Consider the following 24,406-nt stretch of genomic DNA (forward strand, 5'->3'; position numbering starts at 1 on the left):
TCAGCCTTTGGCTATAATCTGTCACGTTTATATTTTATATGTTCATTAATGTGCATTTTATCATGTCACAAGGTTATAACAAATTTAAAAAATGGCAACATTTAATGTGGAGTTTTATTGTACACCTATAAACGAGCTTATTGATGTGTTTAGAGCAGGGGTCAGCAACCCAAAACGTTAAAAGAGCCATATTGGACCAGAAATACAAAACAATTATCTGTCTTTAGCCTCAAAAAATGTAAAGCCTTATATAAGTGTTATAATGAACACAACACATGATGTAAGTCTATATTAGCTATTTTAGCCTACTATCAAAATGTGTCGCAGGCTGATGCAAATCTTCGTTGAGAGAAATGTAATATTTATTCTCCACATTTTTACCACATTGGAAAACATTACTAAAATGGAGGCTTTTCAGAAGGTGAGATAACACCTGGAAATTACTGGCTTAAAATGGCCAAAGGTGTATATGTGTGTGTCCAAGTTGAAGGAAACAGAAACTACAAATAAAATTACCTCAAATATACCTAAAATACCAGGCATAATGATGCATTATAGCGTGTTAGCATCAATATGCCTGATTAGCACTCCAACACAAGTCAATAACATCAACAAAGTTCACCTTTGTGGATTCACGCACAGCATAAAACGTTTGATGGACAAATCGAAACAAAGGAATGGCATAAACACGTCTTTCTGTGGCAGCGTCAAGGAAAGTTGCACATGTAAACAAACTACGGTGCATTCAAGGACTTCCAAAATTAGGACAAAATGGCGTGGGCCAATTACTCTCATCAGTGAAGCATGTTTAATGTAAACAGTGGGATTTCTAACAATTAGGAAGGTTTGTGTCATGTTTGTCCTCCTACAGAAGCCATCCATCCATCTTCTTCCGCTTATCCGAGGTCGGGTCGCGGGGGCAGCAGCCTAAGCAGGGAAGCCCAGACTTCCCTCTCCCCAGCCATGTCGTCCAGCTCCTCTCGGGGGATCCCGAGGCGTTCCCAGACATAGTCGACCCAACGTGTCCTGGGTCTTCCCCGTGGCCTCCTACCGGTCGGACGTGCCCGAAACACCTCCCTGAGGAGGCGTTCGGGTGGCATCCTGAGCAGATGCCCGAACCACCTCATCTGGCTCCTCTCCATGTGGAGGAGCAGCGGTTTTACTTTGAGCTCCTCCCGGATGGCAGAGCTTCTCACCCTATCTCTAAGGGAGAGCCCTTCCACCCGGTGGAGGAAGGGTTCGGCCGCTTGTACCCGTGATCTTGTCCTTTCGGGCATAACCCAAAGCTCATGACCATAGGTGAGGATGGGAACGTAGATCGACCGGTAAATTGAGAGCTTCGCCTTCCGGCTCAGCTCCTTCTTCACCACAACGGATCGATACAGCGTCCGCATTACTGAAGACGCCGCACCGATCCGCCTGTCGATCTCACGATCCACTCTTCCCTCACTGGTGAACAAGACTCCGTGGTACTTGAACTCCTCCACTTGGGGCAAGATCTCCTCCCCAACCCGGAGATGGCACTCCACCCTTTTCCGGGCGAGAACCATGGACTCGGACTTGGAGGTGCTGATTCCCATCCCAGTCGCTTCGCACTGGGATGCACCGATGCAGTGAGAGCTGAAGATCTTGGCCAGATGAAGCCATCAGGACCACATCATCTGCAAAAAGCAGAGACCTAATCCTGCAGCCACCAAACCAGATCCCCTCAACACCCTGACTGCGCCTAGAAATTCTGTCCATAAAAGTTATGAACAGAATCGGTGACAAAGGGCAGCCTTGGTGGAGTCCAACCCTCACTGGAAACGGGTCCGACTTACTGCCGGCAATGCGGACCAAGCTCTGACACTGATCGTACAGGGAGCGGACTGCCACAATAAGACAGTCCTTTACCCCATACTCTCTGAGCACTCCCCACAGGACTTCCCAGGGTACACGGTCAAATGACTTCTCCAAGTCCACAAAACACATGTAGACTGGTTGGGCAAACTCCCATGCACCCTCAAGAACCCTGCTGAGAGTATAGAGCTGGTCCACAGTTCCACGACCAGGACGAAAACCACACTGTTCCTCCTGAATCTGAGGTTCGACTATCCGGCGTAGCCTCCTCTCCAGTACACCTGAATAGACCTTACCGGGAAGGCTGAGGAGTGTGATCCCACGATAGTTGGAACACCCCCTCCGGTTCCCCTTCTTAAAGAGAGGAACCAACACCCCGGTCTGCCAATCCAGAGGTACCACCCCGATGTCCACGCGATGTTGCAGAGTCTTGTCAAGAAACCACATTAAAACAAAATTATTTATTTTTTTCCTCATTGTGGAGGACTCTCGTTTCCGGGTTCTTCGGACCACCAATCACTGACATGCCAAGCTCTTCCAGGTTGACAATAATGTTTTACTTTTCAATAAATTGTCTTTCGTGTGCCTTTCAGCAATCGTTTACTACAAACTAAGCACATGAATGGTTTCTCTCCAGTGTGTAGTCTGTCTCGCTCTAGCTCATGCTCCACCACCAACTCCACTCTCCTCCTGCCTTTTAACAGAGCGACAGGTGATTAGACAACCAGGGCCAGGTAAGCCATCTATGCACTGTGGAGAATGCATATATGTTCAAGAGTTCTTTCTTTATTCATAGCCATGTTTAGAACAACTAGTACTTTTCCTTTGTATATTCTACCAGTTTCTCTTTGTCTTCAGAGGTCTGTTTAGTGTCTTAACCATCGGAATGTGAATACATCCCCCACTTCTTTCCTTATTAGTGTTGTGAGAGGGAGAAGTGGGGGCTTTCTTTGTGTTCAAGAAGTTGGCTCTTCCACATGAATGTTAGATCAACTAGAGTAGCCGATATGAATGTATTAGTGTGGGCTGATCTCCTGAAATTTCAGTAAAACTTGATAATATTCCTATTCTGTCTTGATGGTCCTTCTTACTCAGCATATACCTGTATGTCATCGAAAGAACTTGGGATTGACCAGTAACTTAGATTCCCTGGGAGGAAGAGCTGGTCGACGCAACAGCACCTGTCGCTGATCTCGCAGCCGGTCCTGGCACACCCCGCTTCGCTGCAGGTCCGCAGGCCACGCCCACCCCCACACTCATCTTTTTCTATTTTAATACATTTTTGAAAACGCTCCAGGGAGCCACTCGGGTGGCGCTAAAGAGTGGCTCGAAAGCCGGGCGTTGCCGTTTTCTAAGGCCTGGAAGCAAATGCGTCACGGCCCCGGACCGGTGGTTGGTGACCACTGCTTTAAAGGAGACCTATGATGATTGTTCCCTTTTTTTAACTAAAAATGTTTTTACAATGCTGGACATTCTTGTTAAAAAACTACCAAAGCATAAAATCATAAGGTTCATGCATTTGGATTTGGTCTGCAAGCAGTTTGGATGCCTCTGAAAACTGTTTGTTTTAACAGTGATGGAAGTGTGTGCAGGATATCCTTATATGGGCATCCTCGTGTGCAGGATGTACTTATATGGGCATGCTCGCGCTCTTTCAGCTCCCTCCTCTCTGCTTCAAGTTCCTCGCACCAATGGATGAGCGAGGGCTTCCAACAAATTGTTTGTCGTGAGAGGAAGTTAGCGTTCCTAAAACATAAGTTCCAGTCAGAACTTACTTTTCATTTGTTCTCGACATTTTACACAGGACCGCTTTGTCAACCCGGGCCAGTCCGAAGTTGGATTGGCCGCGAAACTGCTGCTGAAAGTCGACACCATGGTGACATCACTAGCTGGTGTTGTTGAAGAACTACAGGGGAGAGATGCAAGGTCAGTAAGCTTCGAGGGGTTTCTTTGCATCTAAATAGACAGCCCCTCCCCCAAAAGGACTGTTTTTTTAAGCATTGGCCTACTCTTAAAAGGGGTCAAAGGTGACTGAAGCATATTCACTTATATCCATCCATTTTCTACCGATTGTCCCACAATAAATCACGAATTGGTATTGAATTCGGTACTTTTATAGCTAGACTGTGTATCGATTCACGGAAAATCAGTCGGTGCCACATTTCGATATCTTAGTCTGCACCTGCTCAAGTATTTGGCCGGGAAACAAGCAATCAAGCACACACACAGCAGACTCGGTTGGACTGCCTCTTTGTAATGTTACAATTTTTCATTCAAACTAAGCAAAGAAGAAGATGCTCAAATGTACACTAAGGCTCCAATTTTCAAAATGCGCTAGCTCGATGCTAATTATTAGCATTAGCGACTTTACATGGCGATTTCAACACCTCCCATTTTGGTAATCAAAGCCAGTGAAGTTTGGCACATTGTGTAAATCGTAAATACAAAAAACAGAATACAATGATTTGCAAATCCTTTTCAACTTATATTCAATTGATAAACTGCAAAGACAAGATACTTAATGTTCGAAATGAGAAACTTCATTTTTTTTCTTCCAAAAAATCATCAACTTGGAATTTAATGGCAGCAACACATTGCAAAAAAAGTTGGCACAGGGGCATTTTTCCCACTGTGTTACATGGCCTTTCCTTTTAACAACACTCAGTAAACGTTTGGGAACTGAGGAGACACATATTTGAAGCTTTTAAGGTGGAATTATTTCCCATTCTTGCTTGATGTACAGCTTAAGTTGTTCAAAAGTCCGGGGGTCTCCGTTGTGGTAGTTTAGGCTTCATAATGCACCACACATTTTCAATGGGAGACAGGTCTGGACTACAGGCAGGCCAGTCTAGTACCCACACTCTTTCACTATGAAGCCACACTGTTGTAACACGTGGCTTGGCATTGTCTTGCTGAAATAAGCAGGGGCGTCCATGGAAAATATATTGCGTGAATGGCAACACATGTTGCTCCAAAACCTGTATGTACCTTTCAGCATTAATGGTGCCTTCACAGATGTATAAGTTACCCATGCCTTGGGCACTAATACACCCCCATACCATCACAGATGCTGGCTTTTACACTTTGACCCTGGAACAATCCGGATAGTTCTTTTCCTCTTTGGTCCGGAGGACACGACGTCCACAGTTTCCAAAAACAATTTGAAATGTGGACTCGTCAGACCACAGAACACTTTTCCACTTTGCATCAGTCTATATTAGATGAGTTTGGGCCCAGCGAAGCCGGCGGCGGTTCTGGGTGTTGTTGATAAATGGCTTTTGCTTTGCATAGGAGAGTTTTAACTTGCACTTACAGATGTAGCGACCAACTGTAGTTACTGACAGTGGTTTTCTGAGCCCATGTGGTGATATCCTTTACACACTTATGTCGCTTTTCAATGCAGTACCGCCTGAGGGATCGAAGGTCCGTAATATCATCGCTTATGTGCAGTGATTTCTCCAGATTCTCTGAACCTTTTGATGATATTACGAACCGTAGATGGTGAAAACCCTAAATTCCTTGCAATAGCTGGTTGAGAAATGTTCTTAAACAATTTGCTCACGCATTTGTTCGCAAAGGGGTGACCCTCGCCCCATCCTTGTTTGTGAATCACTGAGCATTTCATGGAAGCTGCTTTTATACCCAATCATGGCACCCACCTGTTCCCAATTAGCCTGTTCACCTGTGGGATGTTCCAAATAAGTGTTTGATGAGCATTCCTAAACTTTCTCAGTCTTTTTTGCCACTTGTACCAGCTTTTTTGAAACATGTTGCAGGCATCACATTCAAAATGAGCTAATATTTGCAAAAAATAACAAAGTTTCTCATTTCAAACCTTAAATATCTTGTCTTTGCAGTCTATTCAATTGAATATAAGTTGAAAAGGATTTGCAAATCATTGTATTCTGTTTTTATTTACCATTTACACAACGTGCCAACTATATATATTACTGGAGGGGGCGTGGCTATATATAGAGTGGCCAAATGAGAAACACCCAACTGCGCCCAAAAGTATACATACAGCAATATTTATATTTGGGATCACATGGACAAAGATAAGACCTTCTGGAGGAAAGTTCTGTGGTCAGATGGAACAAAAATTGAGCTGTTTGGCCACAATACCCAGCAATATGTTTGGAGGAGAAAAGGTGTGGCCTTTAATCCCAGGAACACCACACCTACCGCCAAGCATGGTGGTGGTAGTATTATGCTCTGGGCCTGTTTTGCTGCCAATGGAACTGGTGCTTTACAGAGAGTAAATGGGACAATGAAAAAGGAGGATTACCTCCAAATTCTTCAGGACAACCTAAAATCATCAGCCCGGAGGTTGGGTCTTGGGCGCAGTTGGGTGTTCCAACAGGACAATGACCCCAAACACACGTCAAAAGTGGTAAAGGAATGGCTAAATCAGGCTAGAATGAAGGTTTTAGAATGGCCTCCCCAAAGTCCTGACTTTAGGGAACTGAGGAGACACATTTTTTAAAGGGGAACATTATCACCAGACCTATGTAAGCGTCAATATATACCTTGATGTTGCAGAAAAAAGACCATATATTTTTTTAACCGATTTCTGAACTCTAAATGGGTGAATTTTGGCGAATTAAACACCTTTCTATTATTCGCTCTCGGAGCGATGACGTCACAACGAGACGTCACATCGGGAAGCAATCCGCCATTTTCTCAAACACCGAGTCAAATCAGCTCTGTTATTTTCCGTTTTTTCGACTGTTTTCCGTACCTTGGAGACATCATGCCTCGTCGGTGTGTTGTCGGAGGGTGTAACAACACGAACAGGGACGGATTCAAGTTGCACCAGTGGCCCAAAGATGCGAAAGTGGCAAGAAATTGGACGTTTGTTCCGCACACTTTACCGACGAAAGCTATGCTACGACAGAGATGGCAAGAATGTGTGGATATCCTGCGACACTCAAAGCAGATGCATTTCCAACGATAAAGTCAAAGAAATCTGCCGCCAGACCCCCATTGAATCTGCCGGAGTGTGTGAGCAATTCAGGGACAAAGGACCTCGGGAGCACGGCAAGCAATGGCGGCAGTTTGTTTCCGCAGACGAGCGAGCTAAACCCCCTGGATGTCTTGGCTCACACCGTCCCAAAGATGATCAAGAGAAGAATATCGACCCTAGCTTCCCTGGCCTGCTGACATCAACTCCAAAACTGGACAGATCAGCTTTCAGGAAAAGAGCGCCAATGAGGGTATGTCTACAGAATATATTAATTGATGAAAATTGGGCTGTCTGCACTCTCAAAGTGCATGTTGTTGCCAAATGTATTTCATATGCTGTAAACCTAGTTCATAGTTGTTAGTTTCCTTTAATGCCAAACAAACACATACCAATCGTTGGTTAGAAGGCGATCGCCGAATTCGTCCTCGCTTTCTCCCGTGTCGCTGGCTGTCGTGTCGTTTTCGTCAGTTTCGCTTGCATACGGTTCAAACCGATATGGCTCAATAGTCTGGTCTGGCTGTCCCCTGCTTTTCTCGTGCCCTGTCCTCTGCCGGGTGCGTCTGTCTGCGGCCTGCTGCTGGCCCTTGTGGGCGGTACGGTGGGTCGGGCTCTGGGGTTCCTGTCGCTGGCCGGCTTGGCTGCGTGGGGGCGGTGGTCCCTGGTTCCCTGGGCACCACGCCTCCTGTTTGTGGGTTGGGCTCTCGGGGGTGATGGGGCCGTGCTCTGGCTCCCACGCACTCTAGGAGTCGAATGTATTGTACATGCAAATTCACATATGCTCACATACGTACATAGGTACCTACGCTCCCACATACATACACAAATACAGTACATATTTACCTACCTAATGTTCGTACATCCACACGCACATTCAATATACAAACATACACATACACATACTGTACATATACATTAACTGTACAAACACATATACACATTCTGTACATATACATTCATTGTACAAACACATATACACATTCTGTACATATACAAGTACATATGCATACTTACACTCATGCACATAATCACGTTTCATCAAACATATATTAACGTTGTTGCCCTAGGGTAAACTGGGTGTAACACATGGCACACTGACAAAGCTTAACCTATTGTGACTATAACAATCTACAAGGTTAATGTAGGTTGCTTCTCTTTCTCCCCCTCCATTTTTCTGCATTCTTTCGTATCTCAAGTTATCATTACGTATATGTATTGTTGCATTTAAACAACTGTATTGTTGATAATAAAGGTAAATTATTGGTATTGTTCATTATCAATAGCGCTATTTCTATTGGTATTTGTATTGATCCATTTGTAGTGTAATAATGCTCATTGTCATTTCTGTATTATTTTTTATTTTTCGCTAACTGCTTATTTGCTATTACTTTTACCATCATATTTGTACATGTCATATTTGCTGATGTTGCTCTATTGTTGTTGTTGTTGTTGTTTGCTGTTGTTGTTTTTGTCTCTCTGTCTAATCCCCCTCTTGTCCCCACAATTTCCCCCTCTGTCTTCTTTTTTTCTCTCTTTCTATCCCCTCCTGCTCCGGCCCGGCTGCACTAAATGATAATATAAATACATTTAATAAAGTCAAATACAAATAAGGCAACAAGAGAAGTATCCTACACTTCTCTTTTGTAAAGTAAATCTGAACAGCCGACATGGGCATCTACATCAACTATATGATTTGCCTGAGAAGCTGGACAGGACACAAAAAAAAAAAAAAAAGAAGGCGATCGCCGAATTCGTCCTCGCTTTCTCCCGTGTCGCTGGCTGTCGTGTCGTTTTCGTCGGTTTCGCTTGCATACGGTTCAAACCGATATGGCTCAATAGCTTCAGTTTCTTCTTCAATTTCGTTTTCGCTACCTGCCTCCACACTACAACCATCCGTTTCAATACATGCGTAATCTGTTGAATCGCTTAAGCCGCTGAAATCCGAGTCTGAATCCGAGCTAATGTCGCTATAGCTTGCTGTTCTATGCGCCATGTTTGTTTGTGTTGGCATCACTATGTGACGTCACAGGAAAATGGACGGGTGTATATAACGATGGTTAAAATCAGGCACTTTGAAGCTTTTTTTAGGGATATTGCGTGATGGGTAAAATTTTGAAAAAAACTTTGAATAATAAAATAAGCCACTGGGAACTGATTTTTAATGGTTTTAACCATTCTGAAATTGTGATAATGTTCCCCTTTAAACGTGTGGACAATGCTGAAGAAACAAGTCCATAGATCGTACTTTATTGATTCCTTCAGGAGAGTTCCCTCAGGAAAATTAAAATTCCAGCAGCAGTGTACAGAATTGAGATCGAATTTGAAAAGTAAAAAGTAAATAATGGGGGTATAAATGGAAACAAAATAGAAAAATATTACAATAAGAATACAAGTAAAAAGCAACGTGGAGAATAAAAATATAACAGTAAAATAAGAATATAACAAGAGAAACTAGACAGTAGTGACTATGTTATGAAAAAGTATTGCACTGTTATTGTTTTGCATCCCCTGTCATCCTAGTACCCCCCTCCCTCCCAGAGAGGACTTGTACAGTCTAATGGCGTGTGGGACAAAGGAGTTTTTGAGTCTATTAGTCCTGCACTTGGTATGAAGCAGTCTAGCACTGAACAGACTCCTCTGGCTACTGACAACAATATGCAGAAGGTGACTGGCATCATCCAGGATGCTCACTAGTTTGTCCACAGTCCTCTTCTCTGCCACCGTCACCAGTGAGTCCAGTTTTACTTTGATCGTAGAACCATGTCAGAAAACCAACAAATTTAGCTGAACTGCAACAATTTTGACCGCAGAACTTTCCTCCAGAAGGTCTTATCTTTGTCCATGTGATGTCAGATGAAACAAACATTGAGCTGTTTGGCCACGATACCCAGCAATATGTTTGGAGGAGAAAAGGTGAGGCCTTTAATCCCAGGAACACCATACCTACCGTCAAGCATTTAGCTGAACTACACCAATTTTGTCAAGAGGAGTGGTCTGAAACTCAAGCAGAAGCTTGTGGATGGCTACCAAAAGCGCCTTATTGCAGTGAAACTTGCCAAGGGACATGTAAGCAAATATTAACATTGCTGTATGTATACTTTTGACCCAGCACATTTCCAGTAGACCCAAAATAAATTCATAAAAGAACCAAACTTCATGAACGCTATCACAAGAAATGTAGAAATGATTGGAAACTCAAGACAGCCATGAAATTATGGTCTTTACAAGTGTCCCGAGTCCATGGTTCTCGCCCGGAAAAGGGTGGAGTGCCATCTCCGGGTTGGGGAGGAGATCTTTGCCCCAAGTGGAGGAGTTCAAGTACCTCGGAGTCTTGTTCACGAGTGAGGGAAGAGTGGATCGTGAGATCGACAGGCGGATCGGTGCGGCGTCTTCAGTAATGCGGACGCTGTATCGATCCGTTGTGGTGAAGAAGGAGCTGAGCCGGAAGGCAAAGCTCTCAATTTACCGGTCGATCTACGTTCCCATCCTCACCTATGGTCATGAGCTTTGGATTATGACCGAAATGAGTTTCCTCCGCCGGGTGGCGGGGCTCTCCCTTAGAGATAGGGTGAGAAGCTCTGTCATCCGGGAGGAACTCAAAGTGAAGCCGCTGCTCCTCCACATGGAGAGGAGCCAGATGAGGTGGTTCGGGCATCTGGTCAAGATGCCACCCGAACGCCTCCCTAGGGAGGTGTTTAGGGCACGTCCGACCGGTAAGAGGCCACGGGGAAGACCCAGGACACGTTGGGAAGACTATGTCTCCCGGCTGGCCTGAGAACGCCTCGGGTTACCCCGGGAGGAGCTGGACGAAGTGGCTGGGGAGAGGGAAGTCTGGGTTTCCCTGCTTAGGCTGCTGCCCCCGCGACCCGGCCTCGGATAAGCGGAAGAAGATGGATGGATGGGTGGATGGATGGCTTCTGTAGGAGGACAAACATGACGCAAACCTTCCTAATTGCTAGAAATCCCACTGTTTACATTAAACATGCTTCACTGATGAGAGTAATTGGCGCGCGCCATTTTGTCCTAATTTTGGAAGTCCTTGAACACACCATAGTTTGTTTGCATGTGCAACTTTCCTTGATGCTGCCACAGAAAGACGTGTTTTATGCCACTCCTTCTCTGTCTCTATTTGTCCGTCAAACGTTTTATGCTGTGCGTGGAGCCACAAATGTGATCTTTGTTGATATTGCATACTTGCCAACCTTGAGACCTCCGATTTCGGGAGGTGGGGGGAGGGGGGTGGGCGTGGTCGGGGTGGGGCGGGGGCGTGGTTAAGAGGGGAGGAGTATATTTACAGCTAGAATTCACCAAGTCAAGTATTTCATATATATATATATATATATATATATATATATAAATAAAAGAAATACTTGAATTTCATTGTTCATTTATTTACACATAACACTCATCTACTCATTGTTGAGTTAAGGGTTGAATTGTCCATCCTTGTTCTATTCTCTGTCACTATTTTTCTAACCATGCTGAACACCCTCTCTGATGATGCATTGATGTGTGGCACGCACAAAAGAGCCTGGAATCTTCCATCTCTCCCTAGCATGGCCCAAAACCGGTCAATCTTTGCTTCCTGATGAAGATCTTCAGTGCCAAGCACTTGGTAGTCCACTACTTCTTCCCGGAGGCTATCCAGGTCCAATCGCAGCTGCGGCTTGGAACTTACAAGCTGTTATGAGAGTAGCGTATGTGTGTGTGTGGCCCTTTAATAGGTGAGCATGTGAGGTGAGTGACGTCAGTGAGTGTGTGGGCGAGAGAAGAGAGGGAGCGGTAGCGTGAGTGCGGGCGGGGACTAGTTTGTTTTGTGTTGGATTGGCTGTGTGCAAGCGATCAATAAAGCAAGATTTGCAACTAATCGCCGGCCTCAGGCAGGAAAGGTGCAACTAAGCGTATTTCTTCATCTTCCTCGTCGTCGGCGTCGCCATGGCTGTATTTTCTTCGTTCTTCTGCTTCGTCTCCTTGTTGTGTGCGCAGTTGTGCACTGCACTCTCTAAAAGCCGTATGTTATTGATGTTATAGATGGCAGTATTGTCCTGTTTAAGAGTGTCACAACATTGCTGTTTACGGCAGACAAACTGTTTTACGGTAGACAAAAAACGTGACTGCTGTTGTTGTGTGTTGTTACCGCGCTGGGAGGACGTTAATGAAACTGCCTAACAATAAACCCACATAAGAAACCAAGAACTCGCCCTCGATCATTCTACAGTTATAATGTGATTGGGCAGGCACGCTGTTTATATCGTGGGAAAGCGGACTCAGGTCCGCATGGAGCTGGAGGGGGCGTGGCCTCCAGCTCCGCCTGAATTTCGGGAGAAAATTTGTCCCGGGAGGTTTTCGGGAGAGGCGCTGAATTTCGGGAGTCTCCCGGAAAATCCGGGAGGGTTGGCAAGTATGGTTATTGACTTATGTTGGAGTGCTAATCAGACATATTTGGTCACTGCATGACTGAAAGCTAATCGATGCTAACATGCTATAATGCATCATTATGCCTGGTTTTTAGGTATATTTGAGGTCATTTTATTTGTAGTTTCCGTTTCCTTCAACTTGGACACACACGTATACACCTTTGGCCATTCTAAGCCAGTCATTTCCAGGAGTTATCTCACCCTCTGAAAAGCCTCCATTTTAGTAATGTTTTCCAATGTTGTAAAAATGTGTAGAATAAATATTACATTTCTGTCAACGAAGATTTGCATCAGCCTGCGACACATAGTCATTTTGATAGTAGGCTAAAATAGCCAATATAGACTTACATCATGTGTTGTGTTCATTATAACACTTATATAAGGTTTGACATTTTTTGCGGCTCCAGACAGATTATTTTTTTGTATTTCTGGTCCAATATGGCTCTTTTAACATTTTGGTTTGCCGACCCCTGCTCTAAACACACCAATAAGCTCATTTATAGGTGTACAATAAAACTCCTCATAAGAAGTTGCCATCTGTTAAATTTGTTGTAACTTTGTGACATGATAAAATGCTTATTAATGAACATATAAAATATAAACGTGACAGATTGTAGCCAAAGGCTGATTTCCATCTGCATCTCATTGCAAAGAAACAAGCTTCCACTAATTCAGAATTATAGTGAGTTGTATTTTTCATGCACTTAATTTTGCTGTATTTATCTGACACGAGTGGAAAGCCGGTCCCTGAAAATAATGCCTACATTAAACCAGTCCGTGGTGCAAAAAAGGTTGGGGACCACTGCTTTAAAGCATAGGTACTGTAGGGGGGTGTTGTGAAATTTTGGGTTTATTACTTTTGTTATATATATACTGTATATTTTATTTATTTTATTATATATATATTGTATATTTTATATACTGTATATTTTATTATATATATACTGTATATTTTATTATATATATACTGTATATTTTGTTATATATATATACTGTAGGAGGGTGTTGTGAAATTTTGGGTTTATTACTTTTGTTATATATATACTGTATATTTTATTTATTTTATTATATATATACTGTATATTTTATATACTGTATATTTTATTATATATATACTGTATATTTTATATACTGTATATTTTGTTATATATATATATACTGTAGGGGGGTGTTGTGAAATTTTGGGATTATTACTTTTGTTATATATATACTGTATATTTTATTTATTTTATTATATATATACTGTATATTTTATATACTGTATATTTTATATATATACTGTATATTTTGTTATATATATACTGTATATACTGTAGGGGGGGTGTTGTGAAATTTTGGGTTTATTACTTTTGTTATATATATACTGTATATTTTATTTTTTATCATATATATATATACTGTATATTTTATATACTGTATATTTTATTATATATATACTGTATATTTTATTATATATATATACTGTATATTTTATTATATATATACTGTATATTTTGTTATATATATACTGTATATACTGTAGGGGGGTGTTGTGAAATTTTGGGTTTATTACTTTTGTTATATATATACTGTATATTTTATTTATTTTATTATACATATACTGTATATTTTATTATATATATACTGTATATTTTATTATATATATACTGTATATTTTGTTATATATATACTGTATATACTGTAGGGGGGTGTTGTGAAATTTTGGGTTTATTACTTTTGTTATATATATACTGTATATTTTATTTATTTTATTATATATATATACTGTATATTTTATATACTGTATATTTTATTATATATACTGTATATTTTATTATATATATACTGTATATTTTATTATATATATATATATATATATATACTGTATATTTTGTTATATATATACTGTATATACTGTAGGGGGGTGTTGTGAAATGTTTGGTTTATTACTTTTGTTATATATATACTGTATATTTTATTTATTTTATAATATATATACTGTATATTTTATATACCGGTACTGTATATTTTATTATATATATACTGTATATTTTGTTATATATATACTGTATATACTGTAGGGGGGTGTTGTGAAATTTTGGGTTTATTACTTTTGTTATATATATATACTGTATATTTTATTTATTTTATTATATATATACTGTATATTTTATATACTGTATATTTTATTATATATATACTGTAGGGTGGTGTTGTGAAATTTTGGGTTTATTACTTTTGTTATATATATACTGTATATTTTATTATATATATATATATACTGTATATTTTATATACTGTATATTTTATTATATATATACTGTATATTTTATATACTGTATATTTTATTATATATATATACTGTTATATATATACTGTAGGGGGTGTTGTGAAATTTTGGGTTTATTACTTTTGTTATATATATATATTTTTTTAGATTTCACCTGCATTTTTTCCACAAATTGAAATGTTTTTAAAAACACAGTGCCCTAAACAGGGAGGTGTTTAGGGCACGTCCGACCGGTAGGAGGCCACGGGGAAGACCCAGGACACGTTGGGAAGACTATGTCTCCCCGGCTGGCCTGGGAACGCCTCGGGATCCCCCGGGAGGAGCTGGACCAAGTGGCTGGGGAGAGGGAAGTCTGGGTTTCCCTGCTTAGGCTGCTGCCCCCGCGACCTGACCTCGGATAAGCGGAAGAAGATGGATGGATGGAGATGGACAAATGTATGTAAACTTTTGACCACTTTGTGCTGCTAGAAATGTATTTTTCCTCAAAAGGTGCTCACGTATGTTACAAACTTCTAGTTTATGGATGAATGCTGACTTGTTATCAATGCACACATTAGTTACACTCCAGCGGCTCTTTTATCCTCTCTCTGTGTCGCTGTGCTGTTTTCCACACGACCACAACCGCCGAGTTGGAAACAGTTTCCGCCGCTTCAACGGGTCTGCAACTAATTAGAGCATTCTTTCACACGTGTCACCAGCACCACCGTCCCCAACAGTGGACATCTGGCCTGGAATGGTAGGCATGTGTGTTAACAGGTAAATAAAGATCCTACGTTTTGCGTGGAGCCGTGGGGCTCGCGGGACAAAGCCGGCTTGTTCGGTTTGCTTCAGGCAACATGGAGGAGGAAGGGGAGATGCAGAGGAGGGGGCATGGATATGTGGAGAGGAGGAGCTCATTTTTCCATCCCACCACAAGGAATCGGTGAGTGTTTTTTTTTTTGTTTTTTTTTAAATGGAGCCTGGACTGCTTGCGCAACACTGTGTGTCTGTGTCTTATAGAACATTTGTGAGCGCCACACAGCAGCAGCATGGTCAGCCGGTGAGTACCATAAACTCTTACTTAAAATGCTGGAAAACATTTAAAAGGGCTTCCAGGATTACATAACAGGGCGCAAATGTGCAGCCTCATTTTAGAATAAGTCGTATTTTCTTGTTCTCTTGGCAGATAACCTCAAAAACACGCTCAAAAGTGCTAGTTATTTTATACTAACAATACCTTTTTCGTTACCGGGCATGTTCTACGTTACACCAATTTTTCTATCTAGACTAAAACCTGAGATAAACTACTTAAAAATGTGAAAAGTAATCTAAAGTTAAAGTCCGTTAGAGCAGTGTTTTTCAACCTTTTTTGATCCAAGGCACATTTTTTTCGTTGAAAAAAATCCAGAGGCACACCACCAGCAGAAATCATTAAAAAACTAAACTGAGTTGACAGTAAAAAGTCGTTGTTGTAATTGTTGGATATGACTTTAAAGCATAACCATGCATGCATCACTATAGTTCTTGTCTCAAAGTATGTGTACTGTCACCACCTGTCACATCACGCCCTGACTTATTTTGAGTTTTTTGCTGTCTTCCTGTGTGTAGTGTTTTAGTTCTTGTCTTGCGCTCCTATTTTGGTGTTGTCATGTACGGATGTACTTTGTGGACGCCGTCTGCTCCACACGCTGTAAGTCTTTGCTGTCGTCCAGCATTCTGTTTTTGTTTACTTCTCAGCCTGTTCAGTTTTAGTTTGGTTTTGCTTAGCTGTGACTTATTTTGAGTTTTTTGCTGTCTTCCTGTGTGTAGTGTTTTAGTTCTTGTCTTGCGCTCCTATTTTGGTGGCTTTTTCTCTTTTTTTTGGTATTTTCCTGTAGCAGTTTCATGTCTTCCTTTGAGCGATATTTCCCGCATCTACTTTGTTTTAGCAATCAAGAATATTTCAGTTGTTTTTATCCTTTTTCGTTTCGACATTGTCGATTGTCATGCCATGTTTGGATGTACATTGTGGACGCCGTCTGCTCCACACGCTGTAAGTCTTTGCTGTCGTCCAGCATTCTGCTTTTGTTTACTTCTCAGCCAGTTCAATTTTAGTTAGGTTTTGCTTAGCCGTGACTTATTTGGAGTTTTTTGCTGTTTTCCTGTGTCGTGTTTTAGTTCTTGTCTTGCGCTCCTATTTTGGTGGCTTTTTCTCTTTTTTTTGGGTATTTTCCTGTAACAGTTTCATGTCTTCCTTTGAGCGATATTTCCCGCATCTACTTTGTTTTAGCAATCAAGAATATTTCAGTTGTTTTGTATCCTTTTTCGTGGGGACATTGTCGATTGTCATGCCATGTTTGGATGTACATTGTGGACGCCGTCAGCTCCACACGCTGTAAGTCTTTGCTGTCGTCCAGCATTCTGTTTTTGTTTACTTCTCAGCCTGTTCAGTTTTAGTTTGGTTTTGCTTAGCCGTGACTTATTTGGAGTTTTTTGCTGTTTACCTGTGTGTCGTGTTTTAGTTCTTGTCTTGTCTATTTTGGTGGCTTTTTCTCTTTTTTTGTATTTTCCTGTAGCAGTTTCATGTCTTCCTTTGAGCGATATTTCCCGCATCTACTTTGTTTTAGCAATCAAGAATATTTCAGTTTTTATCCTTTTTCGTTTCGACATTGTCGATTGTCATGTCATGTTTGGATGTACATTGTGGACGCCGTCTGCTCCACACGCTGTAAGTCTTTGCTGTTGTCCAGCATTCTGCTTTTGTTTACTTCTCAGCCAGTTCAGTTTTAATTTGGTTTTGCTTAGCCGTGACTTATTTTGAGTTTTTTGCTGTTGTCCTGTGTGTAGTGTTTTAGTTCTTGTCTTGCGCTCCTATTTTGGTGGCTTTTTCTCTTTTTTTTGGTATTTTCCTGTAGCAGTTTCATGTCTTCCTTTGAGCGATATTTCCCGCATCTACTTTGTTTTAGCAATCAAGAATATTTCAGTTGTTTTGTATCCTTTTTCGTGGGGACATTGTCGATTGTCATGCCATGTTTGGATGTACATTGTGGACGCCGTCTGCTCCACACGCTGTAAGTCTTTGCTGTCGTCCAGCATTCTGCTTTTGTTTACTTCTCAGCCAGTTCAATTTTAGTTTGGTTTTGCTTAGCCGTGACTTATTTTGAGTTGTTTGCTGTTTTCCTGTGTGTAGTGTTTTAGTTGTTGTCTTGCGCTCCTATTTTGGTGGCTTTTTCTCTTTTTTCTGGTAATTTCCTGTAGCAGTTTCATGTCTTCCTTTGAGCGATATTTCCCGCATCTACTTTGTTTTAGCAATCAAGAATATTTCAGTTGTTTTGTATCCTTTTTCGTGGGGGCATTGTCGATTGTCATGCCATGTTTGGATGTACATTGTGGACGCCGTCTGCTCCACACGCTGTAAGTCTTTGCTGTCGTCCAGCATTCTGCTTTTGTTTACTTCTCAGCCAGTTCAATTTTAGTTTGGTTTTGCTTAGCCGTGACTTATTTGGAGTTTTTGCTGTTTTCCTGTGTGTAGTGTTTCAGTTCTTGTCTTGCGCTCTTATTTTTGTGTTTTTTTCTCTTTTTTTGGTATTTTCCTGTAGCAGTTTCATGTCTTCCTTTGAGCGATATTTCCCGCATCTACTTTGTTTTAGCAATCAAGAATATTTCAGTTGTTTTGTATCCTTTTTCGTGGGGACATTGTCGATTGTCATGCCATGTTTGGATGTACATTGTGGACGCCGTCTGCTCCACACGCTGTAAGTCTTTGCTGTCATCCAGCATTCTGCTTTTGTTTACTTCTCAGCCAGTTCAATTTTAGTTTGGTTTTGCTTAGCCGTGACTTATTTGGAGTTCTTTGCTGTTTTCCTGTGTGTAGTGTTTTAGTTCTTGTCTTGCGCTCTTATTTTTGTGTTTTTTTCTCTTTTTTTGGTATTTTCCTGTAGCAGTTTCATGTCTTCCTTTGAGCGATATTTCCCGCATCTACTTTGTTTTAGCAATCAAGAATATTTCAGTTGTTTTGTATCCTTTTTCGTGGGGACATTGTCGATTGTCATGCCATGTTTGGATGTACATTGTGGACGCCGTCTGCTCCACACGCTGTAAGTCTTTGCTGTCGTCCAGCATTCTGTTTTTGTTTACTTCTCAGCCTGTTCAGTTTTAGTTTGGTTTTGCTTAGCCGTGACTTGTTTGGAGTTTTTTGCTGTCTTCCTGTGTGTCGTGTTTTAGTTCTTGTCTTGCGCTCCTATTTTGGTGGCTTTTTCTCTTTTTTTTGGTATTTTCCTGTAGCAGTTTCATGTCTTCCTTTGAGCGATATTTCCCGCATCTACTTTGTTTTAGCAATCAAGAATATTTCAGTTGTTTTTATCCTTTTTCGTTTCGACATTGTCGATTGTCATGCCATGTTTGGATGTACATTGTGGACGCCGTCTGCTCCACACGCTGTAAGTCTTTGCTGTCGTCCAGCATTATGTTTTTGTTTACTTCTCAGCCTGTTCAGTTTTAGTTTGGTTTTGCTTAGCCGTGACTTATTTGGAGTTTTTTGCTGTCTTCCTGTGTGTAGTGTTTTAGTTCTTGTCTTGCGCTCTTATTTTGGTGTTTTTTTCTCTTTTTTTGGTATTTTCCTGTAGCAGTTTCATGTCTTCCTTTGAGCGATATTTCCCGCATCTACTTTGTTTTAGCAATCAAGAATATTTCAGTTGTTTTGTATCCTTTTTCGTGGGGACATTGTCGATTGTCATGCCATGTTTGGATGTACATTGTGGACGCCGTCTGCTCCACACGCTGTAAGTCTTTGCTGTCGTCCAGCATTCTGCTTTTGTTTACTTCTCAGCCAGTTCAGTTTTAGTTTGGTTTTGCTTAGCCGTGACTTATTTTGAGTTTTTTGCTGTCTTCCTGTGTGTAGTGTTTTAGTTCTTGTCTTGCGCTCTTATTTTGGTGTTTTTTTCTCTTTTTTTGGTATTTTCCTGTAGCAGTTTCATGTCTTCCTTTGAGCGATATTTCCCGCATCTACTTTGTTTTAGCAGTCAAGAATATTTCAGTTGTTTTGTATCCTTTTTTGTGGGGACATTGTCGATTGTCATGCCATGTTTGGATGTACATTGTGGACGCCGTCTGCTCCACACGCTGTAAGTCTTTGCTGTCGTCCAGCATTCTGCTTTTGTTTACTTCTCAGCCAGTTCAGTTTTAGTTTGGTTTTGCTTAGCCGTGACTTATTTGGAGTTTTTTGCTGTTTTCCTGTGTGTCGTGTTTTAGTTCTTGTCTTGCGCTCCTATTTTGGTGGCTTTTTCTCTTTTTTTTGGTATTTTCCTGTAGCAGTTTCATGTCTTCCTTTGAGCGATATTTCCCGCATCTACTTTGTTTTAGCAATCAAGAATATTTCAGTTGTTTTGTATCCTTTTTCGTTTCGACATTGTCGATTGTCATGCCATGTTTGGATGTACATTGTGGACGCCGTCTGCTCCACACGCTGTAAGTCTTTGCTGTCGTCCAGCATTCTGTTTTTGTTTACTTCTCATCCAGTTCAGTTTTAGTTTGGTTTTGCTTAGCCGTGACTTATTTTGAGTTTTTTGCTGTCTTCCTGTGTGTAGTGTTTTAGTTCTTGTCTTGCACTCTTATTTTGGTGTTTTTTTTCTCTTTTTTTGGTATTTTCCTGTAGCAGTTTCATGTCTTCCTTTGAGCGATATTTCCCGCATCTACTTTGTTTTAGCAATCAAGAATATTTCAGTTGTTTTTATCCTTCTTTGTGTGGACATTGTTGATTGTCATGTCATGTTCGGATGTACTTTGTGGACGCCGTCTTTGCGCCACAGTAAGTCTTTGCTGTCGTCCAGCATTCTGTTTTTTGTTTACTTTGTAGCTAGTTCAGTTTTAGTTTTGTTCTGCATAGCCTTCCCTAAGCTTCAATGCCTTTTCTTAGGGGCACTCACCTTTTGTTTATTTTTGGTTTAAGCATTAGACACCTTTTTACCTGCACACTGCCTCCCGCTGTTTCCGACATCTACAAAGCAATTAACTACCACGCTGCCACCTACTGATATGGAAGAGTATTACACGGTTACTCTGCCAAGCTGTAGACAGCACTGACACTCGACAACAACACAATTTGAAGACTATAATTACTGGATTGCAAAAATATGTGGTTGAAAAACACTGCCTTAGAGTGGCCGCCCTGAGATCGGTAGGTTGTGAGTTCAAACCCCGGCCGAGACATACTAAAGACTATAAAAATGGGAGCCATTACCTCCCTGCTTGGCACTCAGCATGAAGGGTTGGAATTGGGGAGTTAAATCACCTAAAATGATTCCCGGGTGCGGCCACTGCTGCTGCTCACTGCTCCCCTCACCTCCCAGGTGGTGATCAAAGGTGATGGGTCAAATGTAGAGAATAATTTCGCCCCACCTAGTGTGTGGTGTATGTAACTTGAGATTACTTTTCACATTTTAAGTAGTTTATCTCAGGTTTTAATCTAGATAGAAAATGGGTGTAACATAGAACATGCCCGGTAATGAAAAAGGTATTGTTAGTATAAAATATAATTTGAAAGAGCACTTTAGAGCGTGTTTTGAGGTAATAACTGAAATACTCGCTGAATTAGATGTTGACTTTTCTGTTCCGAGGGCTCACATTTGTATCCTTTTTAAACATGCAACGTTTTCCGCAACCCGCGGCTCTAGAGCCACATGCGACTCTAGAGCCACATGCGACTCTAGAGCCACATGCGACTCTAGAGCCACATGCGACTCCAGAGCCACATGCGACTCTAGAGCCACATGCGACTCTAGAGCTTGTACCATGAATTGATGAACGTGGACCAAGTTGAAAAACTTATTGGGGTGTTACCATTCAGTGGTCAATTGTACGGAATATGTACTGTACTGAGCAATCTACTAATAAAAGTTTCAACTTGAGTAGTTTTTTACTTTTACTCAAGTAAATATTTGGGTGACTACTCCTTACTTTTACTTGAGTAATAAATCTCTAAAGTAACAGTACTCTTACTTGAGTACAATTTCTGGCTACTCTACCCACCTCTGCTAATAATGTTGTTGTATACACACACTGTGTCGAGCGGAAATGGCCTATCATAGCAGCACAACGGCTATGAACGAACATTTGAAAAGAAAACACCCGACAGCGTTCTTGCCATCACCATCAACTAGTCCAGGGGTCGGCAACCCGCGGCTCCGGAGCCGCATGCGGCTCTTTGATCACTCTGATGCGGCTCAGCTGCATACCTACCGATTTTCCCGGGAGATTTCCGGATTTCGGTGCCTCTCGCAGATAACTCCCGGATTAATATTCTCCGATTTTCATTCTAAACAATAATTATAAGGGTGTGACATGATTGTACAGCATTTAGCGCCCTCTACAATCTGTACTAACAGCGTGCCAACCCAGCCTTTTGTTGTATGCATCTTCTGCTTGCACACGTAAGTGACAGCAATGCATACTTAGTCAACAGCCACACAGGTTACACTGACGGTGGCCATATAAAACAACTTTAAGACTCTTACTAATAATGCGCCACACTTTGAACCAAAACCAACCAATGAACCAAAACCAAACAAGAATGACAAACACATTTCGGGAGAACATCTGCACCGTAACACAACATAAACACAACAGAACAAATACCCAGAATCCCATGCAGCCCTGACTCTTCCGGGCTACATTATACACCCCTGCTACCACCAAACCCCGCCCCCACCCCACACTGCTCCCCCACACATCAACCCCCCCACCCCCCCTCCGTGCGTCGGTTGAGGTGGGCGGGGTTTGGTAGCGGGGGTGTACAATGTAGCCCGGAAGAGTTAGGGCTGCATGGGGTTCTGGGTATTTGTTATGTTGTGACCTCCCGAAATGTGTTTGTCATTCTTGTTTGATGTGGGTTCACAGTGTGGCGCATATTAGTAAGAGTGTTAAAGTTTTTTATACCGCCACCGTCAGTGTAACCTGTGTGGTTGTGGACCAAGTATGCCTTGCCGTCACTTACGTGAGCAAGCAGGAGCCCCATACAACGTGTAGCTGGGCCGGCACGCTGGTTGTAATGGGCGCTAAATGCTGTACCTTCACGGTACGTTCGAGAGAACAGTTGCCCAGAAATTAGTAATCTGCCGGAAAAATCGGGAGGGTTGACAAATATGACGCTGTCAAGCGCCATTCATATAAAACTCATGGGCCGCACTAGCATTAAATTTTCATATTAAGGTGTGGGCCGCGTGTCTGAGACCCCTGGTTTATACATAGCACAAAGCAAAAAAACATTTGTATGCAGTGTTATTTCATCTTAAATTTCAAAACATTTTTGTGGCTCCCATTGTTTTCTTTAATTTGTGAAACTGGTCAAAATGGCTCTTTGACTGGTAAAGGTTGCCGACCCCTGAACTAATCAATCGTCCGCGTGAGTATACGTTGTCATCATTACACAAAAACATGAATGTGTCATTTGTATCTGCGTTGTAAATTCATAAACTAAAGCACCGTTTCGCTCTGAGAGGCGCGTTTGGCCTGCCTGTTCAGTGTTTACAAAGACGCGCTCCTCTTTAACGCTAACGTTAATTAGTTGTGCAAATACTTTTTACAACATTAACAGTTACATATACTATGTACAAACCAACAATTAACTTTCACTTTAATCATAATCAAAATAAGCAATACTTTTACTTTTGTTGAAATGTTTACACTGTTACAGAATATTTCGTTTTGCACTTTTTTTCATTGGATGTTTATCTTTATTTTTTGCACATTTTAGCAAATAAGCAATACTTTTACTTTTGTTGAAATGTTTACACTGTTACAGAATATTTCCGTTTTGCACTTTTTTGTATTGGATGTTTATCTTTATTTTTGCACATTTTAAAGCAAAAAAAGCAATACTTTTACTTTTGAAATGCTTATACTATTGCAGAATATTAAGATTTGCACTGGATGTTTACTTTTATATTTGCACATTAAAAAGCAAATAAGCTACTTTTAATTTTGTTAAATGTTTACATTGTTACAGAATATTTTGTCATGTTGTTGTCAATGTTGACTGAGTGGCCATACTTTTTTTTTTTTGTAAATAAAAGCCATGCCTTTTGAAAAAAATGGCCTACATTTTTTTTTTCATCTTCATTTTAAATAAAAAAAATAATCGGTAAAAGGAAAAATAATCTATAGATTAATCGAAAAAATAATCTGTAGATTAACCGATTAATCAAAAAAATAATCTATAGATTAATCGATAGAAAAATAATCGTTAGATGCAGCCTTAGTTATAATAAGGCCATGCTGAATAAGGCATTAATAAGTACTTAATAATGACTAGTTAAGAGCCAATATGTTACTAATTTGCATGTTAATAAGCAACTAATTAATGGTGAATATGTTCCCCATACTAAAGTGTTACCATGTTTTATTACTGGTGCACAAAATGAACCGTGCATGAACATCACCTTGTTCAAAGAACAAAACCAACACAGTGCATAAACTCACAACAAATTACACACCTGCAAATCAGTCTGACTTCTGCTGTTGCCGTATCCGTAATACGCCGATAGGGAGAAGTTTTTATTTACACGATGAGTCGGGTGTGTCTCGACCTCCGCCGAACCCCTGAGGCCGACTCACCGAACCCCTAGGGTTCGATCGAACCCAGGTTAAGAACCACTGTTTTAGAGGTGGTATAGTACCGAATAGGGCTGAAACGACGCGTCGACGTAGTCGACGTCATCGGTTACGTAAATACGTCGACGCGTCGCATGTTTACGTCACAGTATGGCGGAGTGCAAAGCAGACGATACGAGCGGTGCGAGCGAGGGGAAAAAAGCACGCCAAAAGTCGTCAAAAGTGTGGGAGTATTTCAATAAACGGCCTAAGAAGAAACGCTACTTTTACTCCGCTACTTTTATCTACATTCAGCTCGCTACTCGCTACTAATTTTTATCGATCTGTTAATGCACGCTTTGTTTGTTTTGGTCTGTC

At 41.2% G+C, this 24,406-nt stretch overlaps 1 protein-coding gene across 1 annotated transcript in view; it reads left to right on the top strand.

Annotated features, from left to right (window-relative positions):
* The first annotated feature begins 15,423 nt into the window (after positions 1-15,423).
* LOC133616371 (retinal Mueller cells isomerohydrolase-like) overlaps positions 15,424-24,406 on the top strand; it is a 71,970-nt gene continuing 62,987 nt past the window's right edge. The window contains exon 1 of the mRNA XM_061975542.2: positions 15,424-15,524. Within this exon, the coding sequence (XP_061831526.2) occupies positions 15,514-15,524 (11 nt within the window). The 5' untranslated portion in view covers positions 15,424-15,513. The remainder of the gene's footprint in view (positions 15,525-24,406) is intronic.

The sequence above is a fragment of the Nerophis lumbriciformis genome, linkage group LG14, assembly GCF_033978685.3.
Source record: "Nerophis lumbriciformis linkage group LG14, RoL_Nlum_v2.1, whole genome shotgun sequence".
Lineage (NCBI taxonomy): Eukaryota > Metazoa > Chordata > Actinopteri > Syngnathiformes > Syngnathidae > Nerophis > Nerophis lumbriciformis.